At 39.6% G+C, this 26776-nt stretch overlaps 1 protein-coding gene across 2 annotated transcripts in view; it reads right to left on the bottom strand.

Annotated features, from left to right (window-relative positions):
* The window catches only part of DLC1 (DLC1 Rho GTPase activating protein), a 377124-nt gene that overhangs the window by 168585 nt on the left and 181763 nt on the right, over positions 1-26776 (bottom strand). The window contains exon 1 of one of the 2 annotated variants that reach the window (XM_066380253.1): positions 11776-12116. The exons of the other annotated variant lie outside the window; for it this stretch is intronic. Within the exon in view, the coding sequence (XP_066236350.1) occupies positions 11776-11914 (139 nt within the window). The 5' untranslated portion in view covers positions 11915-12116. Of the gene's footprint in view, positions 1-11775; positions 12117-26776 lie in introns of those variants that run through there. 2 annotated transcript variants of the gene reach the window in all.

Raw genomic sequence — 26776 nt, 5'->3', positions numbered from 1 at the left:
TTAAAATATTTATATTAATAAAGATAATCTTGCTGTTAATTAATTGATAACATGGCTGAAGATATTTTTAGAGAAAGAATGTTGGGAAACTAAGACAGCAATTTTAAATGTTACCGAACTGTGTCGAATCAAAACCAATGAGTATGTTATGAAAACATCAACTTAAGCCACACGAGACACTGGGATCATATGTCCCAGGGTCCGACTGCATGGACCATTAGCTATAGCAACATCACCCTCATTTTACAAAAGCAATTAGTACATGCTTCAGTCTTCAAAGTGAACAAGGATGACCTACTCTTAACAAGTTATTAAAAGCACTTGGCTTTTGACCCTTAGAACTCAGTTGGTAGGAGGTATGGGTCAGCTTTTTTTCTACCTTAATAAAAGTTGTCAAATGTCATTTTCCCAGACTCCATTTACAAACAGAGACATTCCCTAAGTTATTGTGATTCAAAAACATACATTTTTATGTGAAGACAACTGCATAGCTCAAGAATGGTGTTTTATGAATCAAATAAAATATTGTAGGTCCAAATAAGGAGAAAAAAAAACCCCACACGGAACAAGAAAAAGAAAGCGTGCACACCCAGGACAAATTACGCGTTTTGAGCTTATGAAACTCAAGTTTCTAACTTTAAGTACAAAAACGGGTAAAGAAAAGGAACAGTCAAAAAAGAAGTTTGAGAGACAGGCTATGTGTGGGTCGGTGCTGGGGATTAATGACGATGAAAAGCCACGAAGGTTCACTCGGGGAACACTTTACGCAGCAAAGTGGGAGTGATGCTCAGGGTCACAGAAATGAAAACATTTTCTACAAAGTGGCCTCAGAAGAATGGGAGCTTGGAATGTGTGTGGCGTGTCTGAGAAGAGGCTGCGCGGTTTGGACACCCCCTGTCCTTGTTTCCCAGAGGACAGCGTGTCAGGCACGGGTCGCCCTCACCCCTGTTCATGCACGTTCTTTCTTTCTTTCTTTTTTAAATTTAAATGTTTATTTGTTTCTTTTCCCAGCCTATTAACGATCGGCTCTGATGTAGCGGCTAATCCAGGGGTCCCCAAACTTTTTACACAGGGGCCCAGTTCACTGTCCCTCAGACGGTTGGATGGCCGGACTATAAAAAAAAAAACTATGAACAAATCCCTATGCACACTGCACATATCTTATTTTAAAGTAAAAAAACAACAGGAACAAATAAAATATTTAAAATAAAGAAAAAGTAAATTTAAATCAACAAACTGACCAGTATTTCAATGGGAACTATGCTCCTCTCACTGACCACCAATGAAAGAGGTGCCCCTTCCGGAAGTGCGGTGGGGGCCGGATAAATGGCCTCAGGGGGCTGCATGCTGCCTGCTGGCCCTAGTTTGGAGACCCCTGGGCTAATCCTTAGGACAGACCCATAGTGGCAGCTCACAGACTGTTATTATGATCTTAAATAGTGCAAAGGGCATTTAGAATAAATTTGCAGGCACCGCTCTGAAATAACTTTTCTGGAGCTCACCCTCCACGTCTATCTTCAGGTGTAGAACAAGTATGCCGTGCCCAAGAAGAGCTTTGGCTGGAAACACAGTCTTGGATTCTAAATCATCAATTTATACAAATGATCACTGAAGGACTGATGGAAACCTGTATCTTTCCTTTTCACCCTAGCAATGAAATAAATAAAAATAAAAATAAAGAAGCTTAATTTTATGTACAAATTGGTTTACATAAATTGGAATTAGTTACTAAAGGCACAGTTCATAATTTTACAATCTTTAAGTATAAAATGTCCAGCGTTATCCCCTCTACACAGTATTGCTATTCATGCCATCTGCATGCAAAAGGCAGGAGGAGCAAGGCACACACACGCTTTGGGTCGTCCTGTCATCCCTCTACATTTGCTAACCTGGCGTACGTGGCCGGGGGCATGTTTTTTATTGGTGTTTGGTTGGATATAATCTGTAGCCCCAGAATAAAGGAAAGGGTCTAATTTCTCCTTGTGACTCAGTGGCAAAGCACTCTATGCTGTTGGATTATGGTTCTTAAATAAGCTCTCTCTGTGTAGTTCTAATATAATTAAGAACTCTTAGATATGAAAATCAACCTGTGAGAAAAGAAACTTGACAAGGCCTGATTATACTCATCCCCACATTGCTGTGGGTTTGTCCTATCCCCTCCCTTCTCTGTGTGCGTGTTGGCTTGTCATCTCATTTGTCCATCCATGAGCTCTACATGAGTCAACATGCATGTGCTAATTTCATTTGGCTGGAATTCACTAAATGAATTCTAGTTTCTTATAACAGCACAAAAGAAAGATGTTTCTATTGCAGCCTGAAATTTCATGTTCGCACTTGTTTTCTTCAGTGAAAAACTACAGTCCAAAGACTGTCTTATCAGAGGTGAAAAACAATACCTGAGAGGGTTCATTTAATTTTTTTTATTTTAAATGTAGCATGTTATAAAGGTAGATTAGGAATGTTCTTACTCATCTAGTTTAGTTCTTTTTTTTTTCTTGCCAGATGTTTATGTTGGTGAGAAACCAATAACACTGTCTAGACCTCTAGGATATAGTAATCAAGCATGAATGGAAAACATTCCGAGGTCACACTTCAACCTGGACCTACAATATCCTGCTATTCAAAACCAGATTAGAGATGATGGATCATGATAAACTGAACCGCACTAAATAGCCGAGTCAGGATTTTCGAGTTGTCTGCAAAAAGCTAATGTGTCACAAAAAACTTACATGCTAAAACAACGTCTAAACATCATTAAATGTGCTGTATCCCCACCTTCACCCCAAGTTGTCAACAACCAGATGTTACTCTATGACTTTACATCAGCATCCTGTAAATCAGTAGTCCTCAGTGTTTTTATGAAGCAAGGGTCCTGGAAGTCATGGCTTTCCAAGGCATGCGTGCGCATGCGTGTGTGTGACTGATAAATGTGCTTATGCTAATAATGCATCCTCTAAAGAAACAGAGAAAGGGAGAGAGAAAGTGATATGCACTGTCAGGATGTTCAGAGATCACCACGCAAGATTTCACCAAACAATAACATGCCATATTTTGTTTTGTTTTTTTGCTATGTCTCGGGAATTTTCATTGCCTAGAAGTCATTAATTTGCTTTTATTAAAGAGTGTTTCATTTCTTGAATTAAATAATCCACTGATTGGAAGTTACCACTATAAAGGAGCAAAATCCACAACCCTCTGTCATGACACTGAATTTAACATTAAGATATTTTTACTGTCATAGAATGAGTCAGGGTCAATATCTTGGCAGATCATGAAAATGGACTTCTTCTCGCTCAACAATTCCTGTCTGTCACTCTCAAGCCCTGGAACACATTTGTGTTATCCTGAACGCAATGTGTGGGTCAAAGACTGTCTCAAAAAGTGCAAACCTTACTATTTCCTGGGCAAATCACAGTGCAGTATTTTGTTTTTATTTTTATTCAGTGGAAGGAGCAACCAGGTAAGTCAGTCCGGTTACTAGTGTAAGAATTTCTTCAAATGTTGGGGAATGTCCAATAACTTACCTGACTGAACACACCAATGTTACTGTGAAAACTTTCAATCCAAAATACCATTTTATGAATATTATTCATCTTGAAATCTCTCATGTACATCTGGGTTCCTATGATTGCTATTTAGTGTAGGATAGAAAATATTAGTATGGAAATTATTAGAAGTATGGAAAGCGATGGACAGATTTGGATGTTTCTGAATTTTGTCCATGGACACTCACTAATAGATGTTTAAGGTATTACCAAAAAACAACAAACAAAAAAAAACCACAACAATACCCTAACTTTAAAAGGAATAAAAATAGTAGAATATAGCTCTTAGGATTATTTTGATGATTAAATGGAAAATGTCTTGAGCGTTCTCAGCATCAGTTCTGGCACTTAGCAGACATTCAAAGGACAACTTAATTCTTGTTACTATATTATTTGTCATAAAGAATGCATCCAGATGGCAATAGCCACCTACTGCTAGGTGCCAGATTTATTTCATGTTACAAATATTTGTTTTTCTTTACATTACATGCTTAGTTGGCTGTGCCTGAGCAGAGCAACAGTAGTATGACGGTTGACTACAGCCATGTATTTGATTATTAAATGGGACAGGTCACTTTGTTCTTCGGGTAATCTTGGTTAAGTCTTTACTAGTCATTCCAAGCAAATGCTTCAAAAATATCAGTGATTGTTCACAAGCAGCGGAGGAGGAGCACAGAAGGACCACCGCAAGCTCATCATCACACACTCAAACAACGCCAGCACATGACCTCTCGAGAGCACATTCTCTTTCTTCAAGAATGACAGAATGTAGAAGACATAGAGGTGGCACACTGGTACGGGAAAGACGCTCAACCTCATTACTTACTAGGAAAATGCAAATCAAAACCGCAAGGAGATATCACCTCACAGCCGTTAGAATAACTATTGTCAAAAAGACAAGAAATAACAAGTGTCAGTGAGGATATGGAGAAAAGGGAACCTTTGTACGCCGTTGGTGGGAATGTGAACTGGTGCAGCCACTATGGAAAACAGTATGGAGGTTACTCAAAAATTTAAAACGAGAACTATCAGATGATCCAGAAATATCACTTCTGGGTGTTTATCCAAAGAAAACAAAACCATGAATTAAAAAGCTATATACAACAGCCCATGTTCCCTGCAGCATTACTGACAATAACCAAGATATGGAAACAACCTAAATGTCCACAGACAAGTGAATAGATAGAGAAAATATGGAACATATATACAATGGAGTATTATTCAGTCACAAATAAAGAATGAAATATTTCCATTTGCAGCAACATGAATGGACCTTGAGGACATTATGCTAAGTGAAATGAAGTTAGAGAAAGACAAATATCAAATGATCTCTCTTATATATGGAATCTAAAAAACCAAACCAAAGCAAACAAAACCAAGCTCAGAGATACCGAGAGCAGATTGGTGGGTGCCAGAGTCGGAGGCGAGGGCGGGCCAAGTGGGTGAAGGGAGCCACAAACTTCCAGTTATAAAATAAAAGACATGGGGATACAAAGTACAGCGTGGTTAATAACACTGCATTACTTATTTGAAGGTTGTTAAAGAGAAAAATCTTAAAAGTTCTCATCCCAAGAAAAATAATTTTGTAACTATGTATGGTGGCATACATATCGTGGTGATCATTTTACAACATATACAAATATCAAATCATTATGCTGTATACCTGCAATTAATATAATGTTATATGCCAATGATACCTCAATTGAAAAGACAGACGAATTATTATCGAAAGTGACTAGAATCAGAAACTGGAAAACAAAGACAAGTTGAACTTCAATCTATGCCTTCATCATTCCTCTGGAATAGAGAACTTCCAGGAATGTTCTTTTAAACCCAGTTTTGGCTTTATAATACAGTTTCAGATTCTTTGGCACACCTGTGACTAATTAATAAACCCTACCACGCCTTTGACTTTGGACACATCTCATTATTTGTGTATAATAACCTTTGGCAAAATATGCAGACTGCTCATACATGCTATTTTAAATGAAGAAAGTTACAGAAGTCACGCTCCAGAAAGGGAGCCATGCAGAACACCCTTTTCCAGCAGCTATCTTGACATCTAGCATACTTCTTCCCATACCAGACTGGGCCATGAGCTCGGAGCCCCAGCTTGCTGCTGCTGCTGCTGCTTGCTTCCATGTCTGGCTCCGTCTATACAGCAATTCTCAAAGCAGGTTCCAACTCGCTTGGGAAGACTTTCAGATATTGTAGATCTAGCTTGGCAAAGTCGTGTGCAAGGACGGAGTCCTTCATTAATGTGCAAGGACAGTTATTTTGAAGTTCAAGGTCTGCATAAAAACCACCTCCTTGAGAAGCTTCTTTGCTCTTCTCCGGAGGTACAGAAATAAATTCCATTTACCATTACAACTTTAACTTTTTCTTTTCTATTTTTTTTTTCTGACTGTTGGAACTAGTTTTGGCCAAAAAGGCTTAGAAAAATTCCAGTGGTGTCATGCTAACAGGGTGCAGCTTCCAGAGACGCAGGGCATCAGGAAAAGGGAAGAGGGGTTATAAATCCCAAACTGACAGAACGCTACTGTACGCCAGTGACTCTCCTAAGCACTCTGCACAATCAATCGTTTAATCCTGAAAACAATTTTATGACAGAGTGCTACACTGCTCACAAAAATGAGGGATCGGGGACCGTGCAGACACGCCAGTACTTTCAGCCTTTTGTACAGTGCATTTTCACCAATGAAACAAAAGTTGGTTTTGCATCTCATTTGCATAATTGAACAACTTTCTTTGACTTGTCGTTGGCTTTTCTGATGTTCTTGTTTAATTAAAAAAAAAAACAAATGCTTTTTTTTTTTATCACTTCATATTCATTTTGAAATATCCTCTGATTTTTGCGAGCAGTATATTCCCATCCTCTGTACACTGCTGAGGAATAGACTGACTTGTCCAGGTGCCCTGTGCAAGAGTCAGGGTTCAACCCAGGCAGTCTGATATCACAGCCAGCTCTCTCAGCAACTGTATTATGCCTTCTCTCATCAAAGTTGGCCTTCATATCAACATGCTCCTTTTATTTTTTTATTGGAAATAGTGGCATCTAACTCAATAGATACATGCTCACGTCTGCCCTCCAGAAATGAAAGCGTCTGGTGAAGCGTCGTTAGCGGTTGTCTCTCAGACCCTTTAAAATGTTATATAGTGTTGCATATGTCTAGGGAAGTCTTTGTTTACTGGAGGAGCCTGCATATTTCGAGGCATACATCACTCTTGATTAAAAGGCATTACATATGCCCTTACTTGCTTTGCACTGTGAACCAATGAGAAGAACACAGTTCAGAAGAGTCAGTGTTTGTGGTTGCCTGTCGTGGGAAGTGGGCCAGAATTCCTGGTGCCCCGTGGACTTGAGAGCCAACGGATCACAAGGCATGTCAAGCATGCCTTCTGCTAGTGAACTGGAGATCTGGTCAGCTGAAAAGTAAAAATTTATTTCACATAAAACAGAAGATGCTGAACAAAATACCCCAGGGAGGATCCAACCTGCTATAGATACTTGAAGAATTTATTTTATGTCCATCGATTCTCATCTGGATTGAGAGTTGTCTATATTTTACTGCCTTTCTTTATCATCCATTCAGGTTGTTTTTCCTTCTCTTACATGTTTAGCTATAGAAGTAGTGCCCCATGCTTCATAACAGGTGGAGATATTTAGATTTTCCCCCTTATATGTCATGTTTCCCTAACAGAAAGAATTGATTTTTAAAATCAAGTGTGTTTTTACACTGTAAAAGTTGTGTTTACCTAATTAGATGTTAAATTCGGACTAAGATTTATTTGTGTTTTTTTTTTTTTGGATTGTTTACTCATCCCACTTTCCAAAGCGATGACAGCTACCGCACATGTGGCGTCTGGGCTCTGCCTTGCTCTCAGGCTCTCTCTCTCTTTCTAGCCTGACTTTTAGTTTCTTTTCTTTTTCCTCAGTCTTGCCAGTTCGTGAGTCCAAAGTCATTGGTGGAGCTTTGTCAAATATACATCAAAGAGTTCCAGCCTTCTCATGTATGACAGCCCAGTATCTCAGTCTCTGAGGATTTTTGAGTAGAAAATATTTGAAGTCACTGGAAGTATTAACTGGGGATTCTTAATCTAGGGTCTATGGCTAGAATTCAGGGTGTCTAAGAACTTGGATGAGGAAAAATTTCATTTCTAGTTTCATTAAGCTCTAACTGACACTTCCAATGATGCATGTTGACAAGCTGTTCCCTACCCACACCTTGGCATTAGCTGTCCCTGTGACTCTGTCACCAACACAAACCAGACTTCTCCATGCATTTACAAAATATCCCACACATCCATGTTACACAGTTATGTTGGTTATCAAACCTGCCCCTGGTCGCACAGGACTGCATTCTGTCCACAGATATTCATGTGAAATTACTGGCCTCATCCAACTACCAGACAAGAAAGTTGAGGGTTTGCACATTAGGGACCTAGGTATGGTCCCTATATATAATGATTGGTGACAAGGAGATGAGTCAAAGACTGTTGTGAATTTTAATGCTTACTCTAGCTAAGCAATAACAATTTGCATGCTGGGGCCTTCAAAAAATAATTTATATTTACTTCCTTATATTTTAAACACAAGTCTGTTATATAACCATTCATATTATAGTACTATAGCAATCCTTTGTGTTTTGAATATCCTGATAACTATATTTTATTATGATTGGTTTCCTTGATCGTTTTATGTATTTTATTTATATGTTAAAAATATCACTCTGAGAAGTGATCCACAGGCTCCAGCCGAACGTTAAAGAGGTCAGTGGGCGCAGAGAGGGCTAAGAACCCCTCCATGACCCTACATGGAAGGACTAGGGGGCAAGAGGTTTTCAGGAATGGATGCACCCTGACGCCAAGATGTCCTTGCGTTTACTCAAAGGGAGGGGGCGGCAGAGGAGTGGGGAGGGCACAGAGGAAGTGTAAGACAGAGAAGGGCTGTTTATGTCATCTGTCTCCCACTGTTAACGACCAAGTCCCAATTCCCTGCAAACTCCATGCGGTCTTGTGCTCTTAGAAAAGAAGACAGGAGCCCTGGCCAGTTGGCTCAGCGGTAGAGCGTCGGCCTGGTGTGCGGGGGACCCAGGTTGATTCCTGGCCAGGGCACATAGGAGAAGCACACATTTGCTTCCCCACCGCCCCCCTCCTTCCTCTCTGTCTCTCTCTTCCCCTCCCGCAGCCAAGGCTCCATTAGAGCAAAGATGGCCCGGGCGCTGGGGATGGCTCTTTGGCCTCTGCCCCAGGCGCTAGAGTGGCTCTGGTCGCGGCAGAGCGACGCCCCAGAGGGGCAGAGCATCGCCCCCTGGTGGTCAGAGCGTGGCCCCTGGTGGGCGTGCCGGGTGGATCCCGGTGGGGCACATGCGGGAGTCTGTCTGACTGTCTCTCCCCGTTTCCAGCTTCAGAAAAATACAAAAAAAAAAAAAAAGAAAAGAAGACAGGATACCTGTGTGGTCAGAATAATGGTTGTAGAAAGGACAGAAGAGAAACCCCTGAGGGCTGTGTGGTTGGCAGAGAAAAGCAACTGCACATAAAGGAGTGTGCAGTGACAACAGTCTGTTCTGTCACTCCTCACAACTTGAAGGCCTTTTCCTAGCAGCAGTTTTCATTTTGTTTATATAAGGCTGTGGATCTTTAAACATTACAGACAAAATTTCTATTTTTTTTTTATCAGGGAGTTTAAAGTAAGGAGAAGTAAAGGATGATTGTACATGACATCATTTGGGGCAGAACTAAGACCTCTTAAGTTATGGAGAGAGAGAGAAAGAGAAAAAAGATAAAGAGAGAGAGATCGACAGAGAAAATACCTAAAAAATAAAGTTAAGTTATAACTCTGCCATGGCCAAACAATTTGGTCAGATTAAACCTATGAAAAAAAACTGGAATCTCAGATTAGTTTTTGAGAAACTAGATGAAAGCCATAATTCCTTAAGGTAATGATCATCATAGAAACAATGTTTCAGGTGCTATTTATAGAAGTTTGTTCTTGTTGAGGTTTCAAAACACTTTTTACCTGTCACCTGACTATTTTCACGATTTAAAGTAAAGTGGGAGGTTTGGACTTTTTTTGTCTTTCATTCTGCAAGAGAGGGCAAAGTGGTACCATATATAAGCAAGATGGTATCTGGTGTTTAGAGAAGTGACTTTTTGTGGATAATTAACAGCGGTTATTTACCCTTTGGTGCGTGGGAGGGGTGGGTACAGGGGAGAAGTTCCAGGGAAAGGATAGAAGTAAGTGCTCTTGAGGTTTGGATGTGGCCCAAATCGGTGTCCATTTGACAAACACTGATTGAGCTATGAGCCACGTGTCAGGCAGCGGGGAGAACACAGAAAGGGCCTGAGTCCCCAGTAATTATAGTCAGTTGTGATAGCCAAAGCCCTTTCTCCTCTAGTATGATACTTGGATTCTCTACTGTGTGAGGTACCCAAGAAGTCATACTCGTCTTAGAAAACCTAAGCAATGTGGAATTTCTTAGGTGGGCCTGCAGCAACAAAAGTCCTACTTGTTATTAGAGCTGTGGAAATGTTTAATTTTTCATCACACATAAAAAGTAACTATCTCTTAAGTGTTTATCATTTGATGCTATATTTTAGACTCCATATATAGACCATTAATATATACCAGACAAATGACAAGACAGAGACAGCAACTTTCCAGGGATCACATCCTTATTCTAAGACATCAACAGCTGTCAAGAGCTCTTCATATATGAAAATTTAAGGGGAAGTCTGGGATGCAGGAATGTCTGAATTAGTCTTACTCTCAAATTAAAACACCAAACCACAGTAAGATATTTTTGTATACCTTTACAAGACATTATTTGTGGAATCTTTCCATTTGTGACAATGAATTTGTCAAATAAAACAAGCACCTTAATTTTTTAAGGGTCAAAGTTGTGGATTTTATGCTCCCGTGTCTTATTTCTTAAACTTCCTCTAGCCAATGACAAACTGTCACTAGATAATATACCTTAAAAAATCCACCTTATTAAAAAGTTAAAGAGTTCTTTAAGGTATCCCATTTTACTATAAAGCCTTCCTAAAATGGTTAAATTTAAAATATTTTGTCCTATCCCCCCTACCTATGGTTATACAACATTGTTTATTTTCTCACAGTCCTGGGCAATACTATTTAGTTTAACAGAAAGATTTTTATGAGCATTTAGGAAAAATTTACAGCCTATTGTGGTACGTAAGGAGTATGTTATCTTCATAATATGCTTTATCACAAACATAAACCTTTGATTTCCCCTTTTCAAGTTATGTCAGGACAATTGTGTTAAAGTCAAATGACCTTTTATCAAAAAGAAATAGCACAGAAGCCTGGATTGACACTTGAAGACGACTTCTAATATTTTTAATATTGCAGAACTTCATCCAGTATACATAAGACAACTGGATTAACCAAAGGGTTTTAAAAAACAATCTTTGACTCATCCATGTAGATGACATCAGTATACAAATTTAGCTAACAGGAACGAGCCATTCAACACTATTGGGAGACCTTTAGGGGATCTGGAGTTCTTTGTGTGTTTATTTGAGATGCTATTCTGTATCAATTTATGCCTATTCTTAAATCCAGAATCAGCTAGAGGTTCCTGTTTCCTTCGTGCACCTCTTTAAACAGAGTCTGCCATTTGGCCGCTGTCACATGAGCCCTAGAACATTTGAATTGCGCCACTGTAGTTATGTTTTATTATATTCAAACGCCTGCCTCTGGCATACCTGACACCCTCTTGGACCTCAGCTCAGCCCCAGACTGCCGGAGGAAATAGCAGCAGCTCTCACTGGGCACCGCAAGTCACTCCCTGACACATCGCCTCCGGGCCCCTCTCCGCACACACGCCAGTCGCCCCAGACAGACCAGCCCCAGCGGAGCGGCACCAGCCCCGGTCTCCGCGCCCCTGCCTGCTCTGCTCACCCACTGGTTTCCTGGTACTGACAAGCACCTTGCTTTGCTATTCCAGGTTAAAAAAGGACACCTCTCATAAAATCTTATCTAGAAATAATCACATAGAGGCATCAGAAGAAAAAAAAACACAAGACCAAAACACTCCAGAGGTGTTAAATATCAGAGGGAGAGTGAAAGCCATGCCGTGACAGTGATGAACTTCACCCAGCTGATGAAGTCCTAGATTATCCGAGTTCATAACTGTGCCTCTATTTAAGTGCTTTCCTTTTAATACCTCCTATCCCTCCCCTCCCCCTCCCCTTCGCCCCTCACCTGCCAGCCTTCTGTCTCTGGTGTTTTTCCAAATAACATCCAAGGCTCTGGCCGTGGAGTCTCGGATGTGATCACTGAAGGACCTCCGGAGAGGAGCTCTCAGGGGCCGCGCCATCACGTGGGCCTCAGAGTCCCCCATCCCGGCGAAGGACTTCAGCGCAGCTCTGGCACCACGACCATGCTGCTGGGCACCTCTGGCAGCCGGCGTCCTACCCCGGCTGCGGGCTGCGGCTCCGCCGGGCGGCCGGGCTGCGTGTGCGCCGGGCTGGGCCGGGCCGGGAGACGGGGACGGGGACGGGGACGCGGACGCGGACGAGCCGCCAGCGCGCACCGCGCCTTCAGGAGCCCGGCATTGCGGCGCGCACTGCGGCCCGGAGTGCGCCGACTGCAGGCGGCCTCCTGGACAGCCGCCAAACGCAAGCTCGCGCGCTGCCACATCTGGAAAGGCTTACAAATGAGCGGGCGACACCCTCGCGCAGCTCTGGAGCTGCCTTAGTGGCTATCTAGATGCTTCTAGCTTCCTGTGTAACCCAATAACTTCACTTGGTCCCTGCTTGGCTGTTGGTCTGTTAAGTAACATCTCTCTTGACCTGGCCATCCACGTCCCCTCCCTTGCATTGGAAGGAAAGGCAGGGCCTTAGGAGGCAAAAAAAAAAAAAAAAAAAAAAAGGGGGGGGGTTGAGGAGGGGTGGCAGGCAGGTAGGGTGCCCTTCAGTTTTCAAGGTGAATTCTCATTCACATTCGTATTTGATGAACTCATTTGTGTTTTATTAACTCATGGTTTTAGAGAAGGATGTTTGTGAGACAGAAAGCTCAGCTGTTAGTTGTGGTTGTGGGAACGAAGCTCTGGCAGTCATGAGCATCCTAACAGACCAGGTTGGATTCTCTCTAGGAAATGGATACCTGAGTTGTAAATGAACTATTCATCAGCTCCTCATACTTATTTGCCTTCTGACTATGCTTCTACTTACATTCAGTGGTTTCATCAAATAATTCTTGGTTTGGCCTCTAAATAAGGTCCAGCTGTCTCTTAGTTTTGTGCACCTTTCCGTTCCAAGCGAGCAAACGTCATCATTATAATCGCACATCAAAAACTCTCCCAAAACAATAAAAAAGGTGCCAACACTGAATCAAAATACGGGCCAACTGCTTCTTTTGCACAATATGTTGAGTTTCTAAAATGCCAAATAAATCTATTTTTCTGCCAATGAATTTGGCTGGTTTTTTACCTTTTACTATGTTTATAATCCTCTCCTTCCTTGCTGTCCCTTAAATCCCATCTTATAACTTTCAAGGTTTGGCGTGAAGTATGTAAGTTACATAACCTTTATGAAATTAAGCAAAAAAGCACTTTGTCATTTGCCAGGTACCAAGCCAATTCTAATTATTATCATAATTATTTTTATACACGAAACTATTTTCAACCCAAATTGATCTGTGGAGTTTCCAAATTTCTACAGCATGCCCCTTCTTTTCCATCACCTCCGACAACTTAATTATACAAAAACTGATACTTAAAGTAATGAGAAGGTGCTCACAAGTTGTAAGGAATACCAGTACCACGGCTTATTAGTAACCCACGAGTCAGAAATTGTACTGTTTCCACATTGTTAAAGCTTATGAGTATCTCTGAGACTGTTTCTCGGTAGATATTTACCCCTTTGCCTTATTGTTGGGCTGGGCATAGATCAAGAAGCAAGGAGTACTAACTGCTGAGGTATATAGACCACTGTGCTTATGGGAGTCCATTTCAAGGGAAAATTTTTCATTAAAAAAATCACTTTATACCATTTTAAACAAAGTTCTCTCTCTCTCTCTCTGTCTCTCTGTCCCTCTGGTGTGTATGTGTCTGTGCTTCTCTCTCCTTTAAAGAGATCTGAGCACCTGGGAGCAGGTTGACTTATTTCCATGTCAGGTGGGACAGAACAGGTCCGTGTGGACCCCTTTTGCAGAGTAGTAGCACGAAGTACCCACAGCACAAGTACTGAATCAAAGACTGGGTTAGTTATGGGGAAGCTGAGGATGAAGACACCAACTCTATCTTCAAGGAGGAGAAATCACATTGACCACAAATAATTTCAGAATAATGTAGTAAGTTTCATGATATAAGCATTTACACAGTATCAATGGGCACACATGGGAGGAAAAATAAAAACAACAATAACATAGCCTGGAATTCTAACTCTTCCTAGTCACTAACCTTACCTAACTTTCCAATCTAGATCTATGACAATGTCAGGGATATATAAGCATTCCTAGCACAAATATCAACAACTGATTGTTGGAGTTAGGAATAATGACTGATTATAATGGCAAGAGGTTTTGCTCTATCTAAACATGAAAAAGAAGGGAGAACAATAAAGGGAAAATAACATTTATCGAGTATCTACAATATACCATAAACTCTATCTACTAGCACTGTTTATAGACCCGGGTATATTCATAAACTATATAGGTGCTATATCTTTTTTTAAGAGATCAGGAAGCTGAAGTTTAGAGAGAAGAGACTTGAGAAAGGTCACATAGTAAATGGCAGATTCAGGATTCATACCCAGAGCTGTCTGCATCTTAAGCTCATTAAGCTTCTGATCAACTTCTTTGGCCATAAATTAATGATGTTGGTGATAATGACCCATTAGTGTTATCTAGGATCAGCTGATACTAAGTTATGGGCCAAAGCTTCTTAATCTTAACCAAATAAGATCGTCAACCAGACCCAGGATGTGGAAGAAGCCTGAGTCTCAGAGGGGTTTGACCCCGGCTCTGGTAATCAAAGGTCAATGAGCAAAGAGAACTAAGGCACAGTCAACACATACATTTCGATGATAGGTCACCCACATCTGGTCTCCAAAGGGTTCCAAATCACCCTCTTTCTCTTTTGCAACACTTTTCCAGGACAATACTCCTAATCTTTTGTAACTCATTTCATCAAGTTTTGGAAAAACCTACTTATTCTAAATTAGGTTTCGTTTGTAGATTGAGCCATAGACCTAACTTATGTAAGAGGTTTTTATTTTATTTTATTTTATTTTTTGTGACAGAGACAGAGAGAGAGACAGAAAGAGGGACAGACAGGAAGGGAGAGAGATAAGAAGCATTAATTCTTCGTTGTAGCACCTTAGTTGTTCATCATTTACTTTCTCATATGTGCCTTTACTGGGGGGGGGGGGGAATCTATAGCAGAGTCAGTGACCCCTTGCTCAAGCTAGCAACCTCACGCTCAAGCCAGTGACCCCGCGCTCAAGCTGGTGAGCCTGTGCTGAAGCCAGATTAGCCCGCACTCGAGCTGGCGACGTTGGGGTTTTGCATCTGGATCTTCAGCTTCCCCCTCTGACGCTTTATCTACTGCGCCACCGCTTGATCATGCAGTTTTATCTTTTTTTTTTTAAAGGAAATATACCGCTGTAAATGTAACTTTTATTGGCAAACTACTGGAGAGAATCACAACTAAACGCTATCATGCAAAGAGGACTTTCATTATTGATTTTATCGGCGTTCAACACAGGGCGGGCAACTTGGCCCTCATTTTGGAAAACTCAATAAATTTAAATATCCTCATTGTGAGGATATTTCAACTCCTTATGGATGAATTTCAGCCACATATCATGGGGATGGTATAAAAGCTATTTTAATACATAGCCAATTAAATTTTTTTCCTCCTTTTTTTGCTTGCTTTCTATCTTGATTGGCCATTAGAAATATTCCACACAGAAAAAATGCTTTTTAGAATTCACTGTTTATAGAACAATTCCTCAAGTTGTATTTCCACAAATATCAAATAATCCAAGTCTTTTCAAACTGTGAGAGGTGAGGGCAGTGTGTGATAATGAGTGTTGTCTCAGGTCGGCAGATGGGGAAATGAGAATATGAGAAGATGGCTGGTTTCTTTCCAGATCCCACTGGGAATTAGAAGACAGAAGGAGAACAGCCACACCGTGCTTTGACAGCTTCTCACTTCCTTATTTGTGTGTGTGATAAAGAGCCAGTGTCGGCCATTGGTGGGGCTGCTCTCTGACCTGGGAGTGCTTTGTGAACTCTTTCCACTCCCTGGAGAGCAGAGATTCTTGTACAGTCCGCTAGAGATTCTGGCTCAAGGACGTCCTTACTATTTTCCATCTAAGGAAAACATCTGGCAATGTATTACAAATTTTATCTGGTTTTATCTAACATAAATTTTGTCTTCTTACTGAAAAACAAAAATTTTAGTGTTTGAGTGTTTCTAGGCCCCATTCGCTTTGATCCGATGATCGGGACCCCTCCTTTTCCAAGCCTGGGTAGTGTAAGAGTGCTCTGAGGGTCACTCACATGTGCTGATGCAACTCGCCTAGCCTTCTTTGGAGCAGTTAGGACATTTAGGACTGACTAAAATGCTGATGGTTTCTATCAAAATAATGTGAACAATGATGAGAAATGGAAAGATTATTGAGTCACTGCCATGCTTGGATCTGGGTCTTTGGCACAGAAAGGAAATTATTAAAACTCCATTTGGTTAGGCCTTATAAGCAGTCCAGTTTCTGCAGTAAGACCTCAGGCTTAGTAAATGACAGTGCCTACTCTGGCATAATAAGTCTGCCCACAGGGCTGTAAATCCACAAAAATAGAATTCTGTCTTTTGTAGGCCCAAAAGCCCATGACAAAGAGAATTCATAGTACGAAGCATCTGTAACACCGAGGAATGTGTGCATGTACTGTGTACTGCAGTTAATAACACTAACCTGAAGGTTCCATGCTGCAAATGACCATTTTAATTTTGTTCTTTTTTTTTTTTTTTTTTTTTAACAGACGAGAGATAGACACACACACACACAGACAGACAGGAAGGGAGAGAGAGAGGTGAGAAGCATCAACTTGTAGTTGCATCACTTTAGTTGTTCACTGATTGCTTCTCATATGTGCCTTGACTGGGGACGCAAGCTAAGCCAGTGACGCCCTTGTTCAAGCCAGTGACCTTGGGTTTTTAGCCAGAGACCATAATAAGTGCAAGCCAGTGACTATGGGATCATTTTGATAATCCCATGCTCAAACTGGCGAGCTTGTGCTCAAGCTAGATGAACCTGCGCTCAAGCCAGTGACCTTGAGGTTTTGAACCTGCGACCTCAGAGTCCCAGCTTGATGTTCTGTCCACTGTGTCACCAATGGTCAGGCTGACTGTTTTGATTTTGAAATGTTTATTTAATATGATCATCTTTAACAAATTTTTCTGGTACAAGCAGAAATTTTACTTCTTAGTTTGTTTCTACATTTGAAACCCCAAGCATTACATTGAATTTTGGCTGAAAATCTCCTTTATGATAAACTCTGTTAAATATTCTTAACCAAAGAACTTAGGTCAAGGTTGTTTATACTATCAGTTAGGTATCTACTGATCAATGATAGACCTATAAACCACACAATGATGATTTTCTTCACTTTTCTGAATCTGATCTGGGAGCAGCCAAGAGTTCCCTTAGAAGGCAGAAAGAAAAACTTTAAAACCTATGTCTATATGTATGTTTATAGTTCTTCAAATATTTATATTTTTGTCTAATGTACAAAGTACACAAGTATAGCAATTTATGGATATATTACAAATAAAGAATGTATATATTAGGGTTTTATGTGCAAGAAGTTTTACTGACAAGAGTTAACCATCAAAGAAGTTCAGAGACTTTTCTACATCTACTGATAAATACTAAAATCACACTATCTTTAAGAATAAAATCAATGTGGAGAAATACTTTTGAATAAATGCATTAGAGGAGAGGGTGTAATAGAATAAGAAGTAAACATTAGGCAAGAGAGAAAGACGGGCTTCCGTTTTTTTCTTGACTGAGGCAAAAATACCTTATTTCCTTTTTGACAGCTGAATCTCATTACTATCTATGCTTTCTGAAACGAAATTCTCCCCCTAGACTGAAAGTCACCTGTGAGAAAGCAAACTGCTACAGGCTGAATATTTGTGTTCTCCCAAAATTCATATGTTAAAACCTAATCCTCAATGAGATGGTATTAGGAGGTGGGGCCTTTGGGAGGTGCTTAGGTAACAAGGGTGGAACTCTTATGAATGGGATTAATACCTTTATAAAAGAGGCCCCAGAGAGCTGCCTCGCTCTTTCTGGCACATGAGGGCACAGGAAGAAGATGGCTAGCAATGCACCTGGAAAGGTGAGCTCACAAGATACTGAATCAGCTGCTGGTGCCTTGACCTTGGGTTTCCCAGTTCCCAGAATGTGAGAAATAAATTTCCGCTGTTTATTAGACACCCAGGCTATGATACTCTTTCAGCAGCCCAAACAGATACTCAGTTTCAACTCTGTCCCTTGACAGCTTGTGAGCTTGGAAAAACATTTTCTCAATTACTAAAGGGAATTGAACGGATGGCTGATTCTGGTCCAGAGTGGAGGAGAGGAGTGGAGGATATCAGAATCACACAGGTGAGGCTTCGCCTTTCTTCCTGGAGCGGAACAAAAAGGGTCAATAACTCTACTGGGTAGATGGTGTCATTCTGCTTCCAAAAAATACCTCAACTGAATCTTAACTGTTAGTAAATACAACTGGTTGTTTTTATACTTTCTTCTTTAAGTTGCTTTTGACATGTTTTTTGGAATTGTTCATTTGTTTGTTTTGATTTATTTCTCTCAATGATTTCTTTTCCATTTTCTTAGTTGGCTCTAGTGTTTTATACTGGAATGTTTGGCAGAGAGACAGGAAATGAAAGATACCAGAGAAAGGAGAAGGGAAGTAGTGATGTTCCCAGAATTTTTTCTGTGTAATGAAGCCAAATTTTCTTCAATGTCATGATTTTAGAAGGTTAAAATATTTTCAAACTCTATAGAAAAATCAATAAGGATACCTCACCAATACCAATGCTAAAGAAATAATACATATATGGTTTACATTGCCTTAACAAAGAATAGTATCTCTAATGGTAAAATAAATTTTAGATATAGTTATAACTTAGGACAAATAATTTTTATCTTTCTGTCTTCCTTTTATCTTTTTGCTTTCATATCTTTTAGTCTTTATAGTGTAAAATTTCAGCAAGTTATTAAAAGAGTCTAGCATTATGGCATAGAATTATGTAGTTTCTCTGCTCAGACTTAGATTATTTAATTACTACTTGAATTGCTTTTAAATTGTGTTTATTTAAGCCCTGGCCGGTTGGCTCAGCAGTAGAGCGTCGGCCGAGCGTGTAGACTGCCTGGGTTCGTTCCAGATCAGGGCACATAGGAGAAGTGCCCATCTGCTTCTCCACCCTTCCCCCTCTCTTTCCTCTCTGTTTCTCTCTTCCCCTCCTGCAGCCAAGGCTCCACTGGAGCAAGTCAACCCGGGCACTGAGGACGGCTCCATGGCCTCTGCCGCTGGCACCAGAAAGGCTCTGATTGCAGCGGAGCAATGCCCCAGATGGGCAGAGCATTGACCCCTGGTGGGCAGAGCATGGCTCCCTGGTGGGCATGTGGGTGGATCCTGGTCCGCTGCATGCGGGAGTCTGACTGCCTCCCTGCTTCTAACTTTGGGGGAAAAAGTTGTGTTTATTTCAATTCATAATAGTTATTTTATATATCATTATATTGCTAATGGGGCCCCTCAAAACCAACCTCTTGCTGATTCTGAGTTATAAGATTTTCTTCGGAGAAACAAAAAATTCAAGTATGTGATTTTACCTTCATGTAAACTTACTGTTACAGATCTCCATAAAGCATGCCAGATGTGATCATCCTTTGGATTATAACAATTATCAATAATTTCAAATAATATGCTACACTAATAATAAAGTAAAAAGCAATTTTGGATAATGGTTGAGTAGTACACTCATGCATACACGTTCAGGGATAATTTACAAGTCAGACCAAACAGGAAACCAAATATTTTTCTAAGTTAATATAACTTACTGATTACACCCTTTCAACAATATTTTTTATAAATGTCATATATTGTGGTGATATCCAAAAGATTACTGGTACCAAATAGCTTAAATGTTTTTATAAAAAGCTAATCTACAGGTTGACTTAGCTTTTGTCCACGAAAGGATCCTACTGATACACACATTGGCATGTTATTTTTCAAAAAAGATTTTATTTATTCATTTTAGAGAGAGGAGAGAAAAGGAGAGAGAAAAAGGGGAAAGGAGCAGAAGCATCAATTTGTAGTTGCTTCCCACATGTACCCTGACTAGGCAAATCTGAGGACTTGAACCAGCAACCTCAGCACTCCAGGTCAACACTCTACCCACTGAGCCACCACAGGTCTGGTGGGACACTATTAACCAAAACTATTAAAAACAATGTTGTTTAGAAATTACATAATAGGTAATGCAAAACTGTGATGTCTGCAAAAATGATTAATAAAAAATCTCACTGCTTCAGGGTAGTTTCTAGGCCACAGAATAGAGCACGGGTCTCAAACTCAACTCAGCATGTGGGCCGCAGAGCAAGATCACAGCCGTTCGGCGGGCCGCACTAGGTCTACAAAAGGCAACTGTTACGCAACACTTTTCTCACTGCAGTTGAAAACAAAAAAAAATCAGTACAACAAGCACAATCGTACATGTAGTTTACTCAGTGTCACAAAACGACCAGAAACTGTAGTTCGCATCACAACTGCTGTTAACTAAGCTAATATCTAGCTAAGATGTTAGAGAAATGAAAAATACAAGTAGGCCCCTAGGCTTACTTAATTTTATCCAAAATATTTTGAACTTCGTGGATTAGTCTGCGGGCCGCACAAAATTGTTCGGCGGGCCGCGAGTTTGAGACCCCTGGAGTAGAGAAAGGAGAACCAAACCAAACCTGGCAGTCTTGAGGTCAACAGAGTCTTGACAGAGATCAGAGTTTATGGAGACTAGGGAAGCTAGAAATTGCACGGTAAGTACCAAAGGAGAGGGAGCAGCAGAGAGTGAGCTCTGCAGATCTGCTGAGGGGTCTTCCCAAGCCTTTGACTGAATACTGGTCTGCACCATGTGAGAAGTAACTCTCCCACGCTGGGGGAAGAAGTTTGTAAAGTCAATAGGCAGATGGCTTCCTGGAGCTCGCACAAGGCTGGGATAAGTTTCTGTTCCCACCAGCCAGCGTGAAGAGACTTCATGCAGTATGGGGTATTGGGAAGAATCCCCGGAAGAGTCATGCCTCAGTAGGGGGGCTAAATTTGTCCTAGACTAATGACTATTCTGGACCTGCTGGTGTAAAAAAAGAGTAATAAAGATAAGAGCAGAAATCATGGAACTAGTTATAGGAAAAGGTTGATAAAATTGATTAATCTCTAGTGAGATTAACTGGAAATAAAAGGTGAGTTTAATATGGTCACAAGATTCAAAGTCAATATATAAAAATCAATTGTGTTTCTATATACTGCAATGAACTTTTAGTAATTAAAATAAAGAAGTACCATTTACAATACGATTAAAAATATGATATGCTCAGAGATAGAATTAACAATATGTGTATAAGACTTGTATACTGAGTGCCATAAGACATTGCCAAGAGAAACAAAATCCTAAATAAATATTTAGTATAATTAGAATGTCAATTCTTTCCATATTAATCTATAAATTCAACATAAAACCAGTTGAAATTCAAGAAGGTTTATTTTCGAAACACACTGATTTTAAAATTTATATGAAAATACAAGGAACCTAAATTAACCAAAATGATATGAAAAAGAAAAACAATGTTGGAAGATTTATACTACCTGATTTCAATACTTACTATATATGCACAGTAATTAAGATAGGGTAATGCTAACTTAAGGCTATACATGTAGACTGATAGGACAGGATAAAGATTTCAGAAATAAGTACATGTTCAGTTGAATTGGATAAAGATGCCAAACTAAGTCAAGGGGGTAGGATGATCTTTGTCAACCAATGATGCTGGATAACCATATGAAAAAAAAAAGAACCTCAACCTTTCTCTGTACCTTACACAAACATTAACAACCCAATGGAAAAATAAATAAATGGATTATATGAATAAACATTTCACAGAATATATGGAAGGATAAAGTTGGGAAATAGAAGCTCAGTGTTCAAATTTTGAAATTACTGAAAATTCTCTGAGAAAAGCAAATCATCAGAACTCTGAATCTCTAACAATTAAACATATGTCCTCACAGAGAAGGAAGATGAAATTGCTCAGAGAAAGATCCCTAGTTTAGCATAAGTACATGGTGAAATGACCTGCCCAGTGCTGGGTAACTGGGTCAAATTATACAAGAGAATTTGATAAGAAGGTGCTTCAGAAATTATCAATAATAAAATTTATGTGATTGGTATTATGAAAGACTCATTCTCTATAGAATGATTATTAGTATCAATTCAGGTAATATTACTAATATTGGCATGTTATTAAAACAATAACAATGTTTTAACTTAATAAAGATAGGTTATTATTTGATTGCATTATTATATTAAGACATGCTAGTTGGGAGGATACATATTTGTTTTCAGAGCCCCTAATGGAACCTTAAAAAATGCTTATTTAAGCAAATAGGAATTTTTCTAACATTAGCATCAAAATTACACACAATATTCACAGTCTCTTTCTGATAAAAAGTAAGCCAAAATCTCTTTCCAAATATTTTAAACAAATAAACAAACAAACAAACAAAAAGAATAAGACAAAAGTGAAACACTTACTCTCCTGGCTAGCATATAAAAAGATAAAGAAAGACAAGTCAGGAGAATAAAGTTAAAAATAAAAGGTTTCAGAAAAAAAATAAATTATCGGAGATAGAACATCAGGATTCATTTGCACAAATAAAACTTGTATGGGAAGTGACAGTTTGCAAGTTTCCCCTGAAAGAGGACATCTGCAGTAAAGGTCGGCATACTCCTGCCTGAGGAGACAAAGCAGATGGCGAGGAACAGTGAAGATTTTCAGCAAGTGCTTCTTTTTGGCAAATTCTATCTTTTTTAAATGCGGGAAAATCCTTAGTAATCGATGTAAGAAACGTGGCGGCAAAGAAAGCCGCTGCCCGCACTGCGTACCTAAGTTTGGAAGCTTGAGGGTCACCTCCAGTTTCCTCACACTCATTATTGGCTTGGGCTCCTTGGTCTTTGAGACAGTTCAACGTATGGCCATTGGCTGGTTGAGGTCTACGTGGATGGTCAGAGATGAGCACAGAAATGAAAAGGAATAATTTAGAATATTGTTATAAAACATAGTTTAATGGGGTAATTTTATGTCTGTTGAATCTAATGATAAAACACTTTGGCTTTCATTTTTGAATGGTTTCTGTTTTTTCCCCCCATTTTATTTTTCTAATAATCTGGTTTCATCATGCTTTTAAATGGTATGTGTCAAGGAGAGATTGAAAAAAAATCAGTCACCGTAAGGAGTTTAGGAAACCGTAACTGCTCTAAGTTACGTATAAACCTGCTCTAAGTAGGTGTATAAAATATCTAGAGAGGACAATTGCTCTAGTATTTCAGTGGTTAATAGTTTAAGTTCCTTGTGTTTAGATGGAAAGATAAAACAGTTTTGTGAATTTTTAAATTAACCTCTGAATTAAACAATTGTAGGTATTTGTATATTTCTTGCTATTTATTATTTGTGTGGTGGGTCAACATAATATTGTTAATACTGAAAGTTAGAAATAGAAAAAAAAAACCCTGTGATGGTTTCCTTTACTACTAAATAAAAAGTTTTTTTAAAAAAAGATGTCTAGATCTTTGCAGCTGGGATAATAACCACTGATTAATTTAATAAGATTTATTATTCATAGCAAAAATTATAATCATTCTCCAAGGCCTGTTGGAGTCTGGACCCATCCCATTTTCCCAGTCTTCTCTCCTTCCAAACACAAACCCCTCGCTCCAGCTGGCCGGCTACACAATTGCATCACCACGCCTTGTGCATTCCCACTGTCCTGACTTTGCCAACATCGTTTTCCTTGCCTAGAAACATCTCAGATCTTCATTTTCAGTTTTTTAAGGCTTTCTTTTCCTGCAGATCTTCACTGTACCGCTCCATTTAGGTGACCACTCTCAACTAAATTTCTAGAATCTCCAGCACCTTATGACTTAGCTTTTATCACTTATGTTGCTCAGCATGCTGGAAGCATTCTCAAGGTCTAGAACAAGGATATCCTGAGACAGCTAATCAGAAGATGCAGAAAAAGGAGCACATATCAACATCATTTGTTCCCAGTTCCTTTCCCCTTTATCACTGACCCTCAACTGTCGAGTAGAGGGGAGAGGAAGTGGGACAGAAAGAGGTTGAAGAAGAGAATTGGATGGGCTGACATTTGGCTGGACTCAGATTAACCTAGAGCAAGAATAATACATTCCCCTGAGAACGAGATAAAGATTGTAGCCTTACTAAAGAATGATAACATTTAGACCTGTTTGCAGAAATATATGGTTGTAATTTTTTACTGTCACTTAGGCTGTTTTTAGGATTACAAAATTGCAAATTAGGAATGCCTTTTCCCTAAGGCAGGGGTAGTCAACCTTTTTATACCTACCGCCCACTTTTGTATCTCTGTCAGTAGTAAAACTTTCTAACCGCCCACTGGTTCCACAGTAATGGTGATTTATAAAGTAGGGAAGTAACTTTACTTTATAAAATTTATAAAGCAGAGTTACAGCAAGTTAAAGCATATAATAATAATTACTTACCAAGTACTTTATGTCGGATTTTCGTTAAGTTTGGCAGAATAAATCTTTATAAAACAACTTACTATAGTTAAATCTATCTTTTTATTTATACTTTGGTTGCTCCACTACCGCCCACCATGAAAGCTGGAATGCCCACTAGTGGGCGGTAGCGACCAGGTTGACTACCACTGCCCTAAGGCATTCCGCCCTTCTGCCATTTTACTGTCCTAAGTCACCCTAGTTAACCCTGGGAGATGAGAAGGTAGAACTGTAGAGAACTTTATCTATAAAACAAGGACCTGGTCCAAATAAACATCTACTTCCTGAGTGTCAAGTGGTGGGACATTCAAGTTCTCGTTGTCTAATCTCTACCTTTTTTTTCTCTATCAAGTCTGTATATGAAATTATTTTCACTGCTTTAAAATGTTGTCATCTTTAGTTGATTAGATATGATTGGGCTGGCTAATGACAAATATGTGATTACTTTGCTTCTTCAATAAACTTTTACTATGAATGTATCTTCTCTCTCATCCTATAGCTCTCTAAGGGTAGACAGTTTTGTAAGCCCAGCACATTATTTGGTAAAAATAGATATTCAAAAATATTTCTGATTATGTTTGTTATAAAATACGACCTTTTGCTAGCCATTCAGTGTCATGATAATTTTTCTGAAACCTTAGAATCTTGTTATGCAGTACAGACTTTGAAGCACATATTGAAATTTTATGCATGTGGAGGAAGAATAAATGGGAAACTCTGATTGACATTAACCAGTGATCTTCAACTTTTAGTGTGGATAACTCCTTGGACAGCATATTATATTTAAGATACTTAGCCTTAAGGATTTTGATTCAGGAGGCCTAGAAGCATTCAGGAATCTGAATTTTTAAACAAATATTCTAGAAAATTATACAGCACATTTTAACAAACATTGCATTAAAAGGATATGACTTTATTTTCAATTAAAATGTCATTTTCTTTCAATTAAAAAATTATTGCATGTCCTTTATGTGCAAGACATTCAGAGCTAAACCAGACATAGATTTTATTAAATAATAGGGAAAACAAGCCTTAAATATCATAATAAAGTGCATGAAAGGTTAAAAAACTCATGAGCTCTGGCTGGTTGGCTCAGCAGTAGAGCATCGGCCTGGCGTGCGGGGGACCCTGGTTCGATTCCCGGCCAGGGCATAAAGGAGAAGCGCCCATTTGTTTCTCCACCCCTACCCCCCTCCTTCCTCTCTCTCTCTTCCCCTCCTGCAGCCAAGGCTCCATTGGAACAAAGATGGCCCGGGCGCTGAGGATGGCTCCTTGGCCTCTGCCCCAGGCGCTAGAGTGGCTCTGGTCGCAGCAGAGTGACGCCCCAGAGGGGCAGAGCATCGCCCCCTGGTGGGTAGAGCGTCGCCCCCTGGTGGGCGTGCCGGGTGGATCCTAGTCAGGCGCATACGGGAGTCTGTCTGACTGTCTCTCCGTTTCCAGCTTCAGAAAAATACAAACAACAACAACAACAACAACAAAACAAAAAAGAAAAACTCATGAGAACTTTAAATACTGTATTGAGGGTTCTGGGGAAAAGGGCTGAATTTAGACTAGTGGAGAGGCTGGAAAGCTTCAAAGAGGCAACAGTTATCAGCAAAGCTGCCGAGGTAGAAAGTGAGGCTGTGGAGAGTGTGATCATTCCCGCGAGGAGTCTCACAGGCAGTTGGGAATGAGGTGAGGAGCTTGGCTGAATGGGTAGGGCTGGGGATTGTGTACACATATCTTGTCTTTGCTGAGATTCCCAAGAGAAATGAAAGGACAGACAAGAAAAGAAAATGCAAATATCAAAAGCCATGCCACATACATATTTAAGGCTTAGAAAGGGATTCAGTGAGAAAAAGATTCAGTAGTAAATATTATTCTTAGTTATATTACAAATGATATCAATGTGTACTCTCATATAAATATGTAACTATTTCTATGTGTTATGTAATATTAACTTCCATTATTTGAGACTAAATAAACCTCTCATATTGGAAAATTAAGACTAAGGTTAAACCATTATAATAAAAATAAAAGCATTGTATTTACCTAAAGTATTTAAACTATATAATTCCATAGACTTGATCACATATTTATATTTTTATTGTTTATATTACTTATGTAGACATGTATAGAAATATAAGTAAGGCTAGCATTGTGAAGTATTCCCTTACTCTTCTTTCTTGTAAAAACAAAACAAAACAAAACCAAACCACAAAACCCCTAAGGGTTAAACAATTTCACCAAAGAAAACAAAAGGGAGGTAAGCTGAAGTCATGGGAAATGGTAGAGAAAGAGCAAGAGGCTAAAAACCTACCACAGATGGAGCAAAGATTTTCCAGATGTGGAATTCTTTCTATGCATCAGCGCTGTTAGCTTGGCTCACTTAGGTTCTACCAGGAAAAA

Source organism: Saccopteryx leptura, chromosome 4, assembly GCF_036850995.1.
Source record: "Saccopteryx leptura isolate mSacLep1 chromosome 4, mSacLep1_pri_phased_curated, whole genome shotgun sequence".
NCBI lineage: Eukaryota > Metazoa > Chordata > Mammalia > Chiroptera > Emballonuridae > Saccopteryx > Saccopteryx leptura.
Note: the sequence above shows the minus strand (reverse complement) of the source record. Positions and strands in the feature narration are given on the sequence as shown.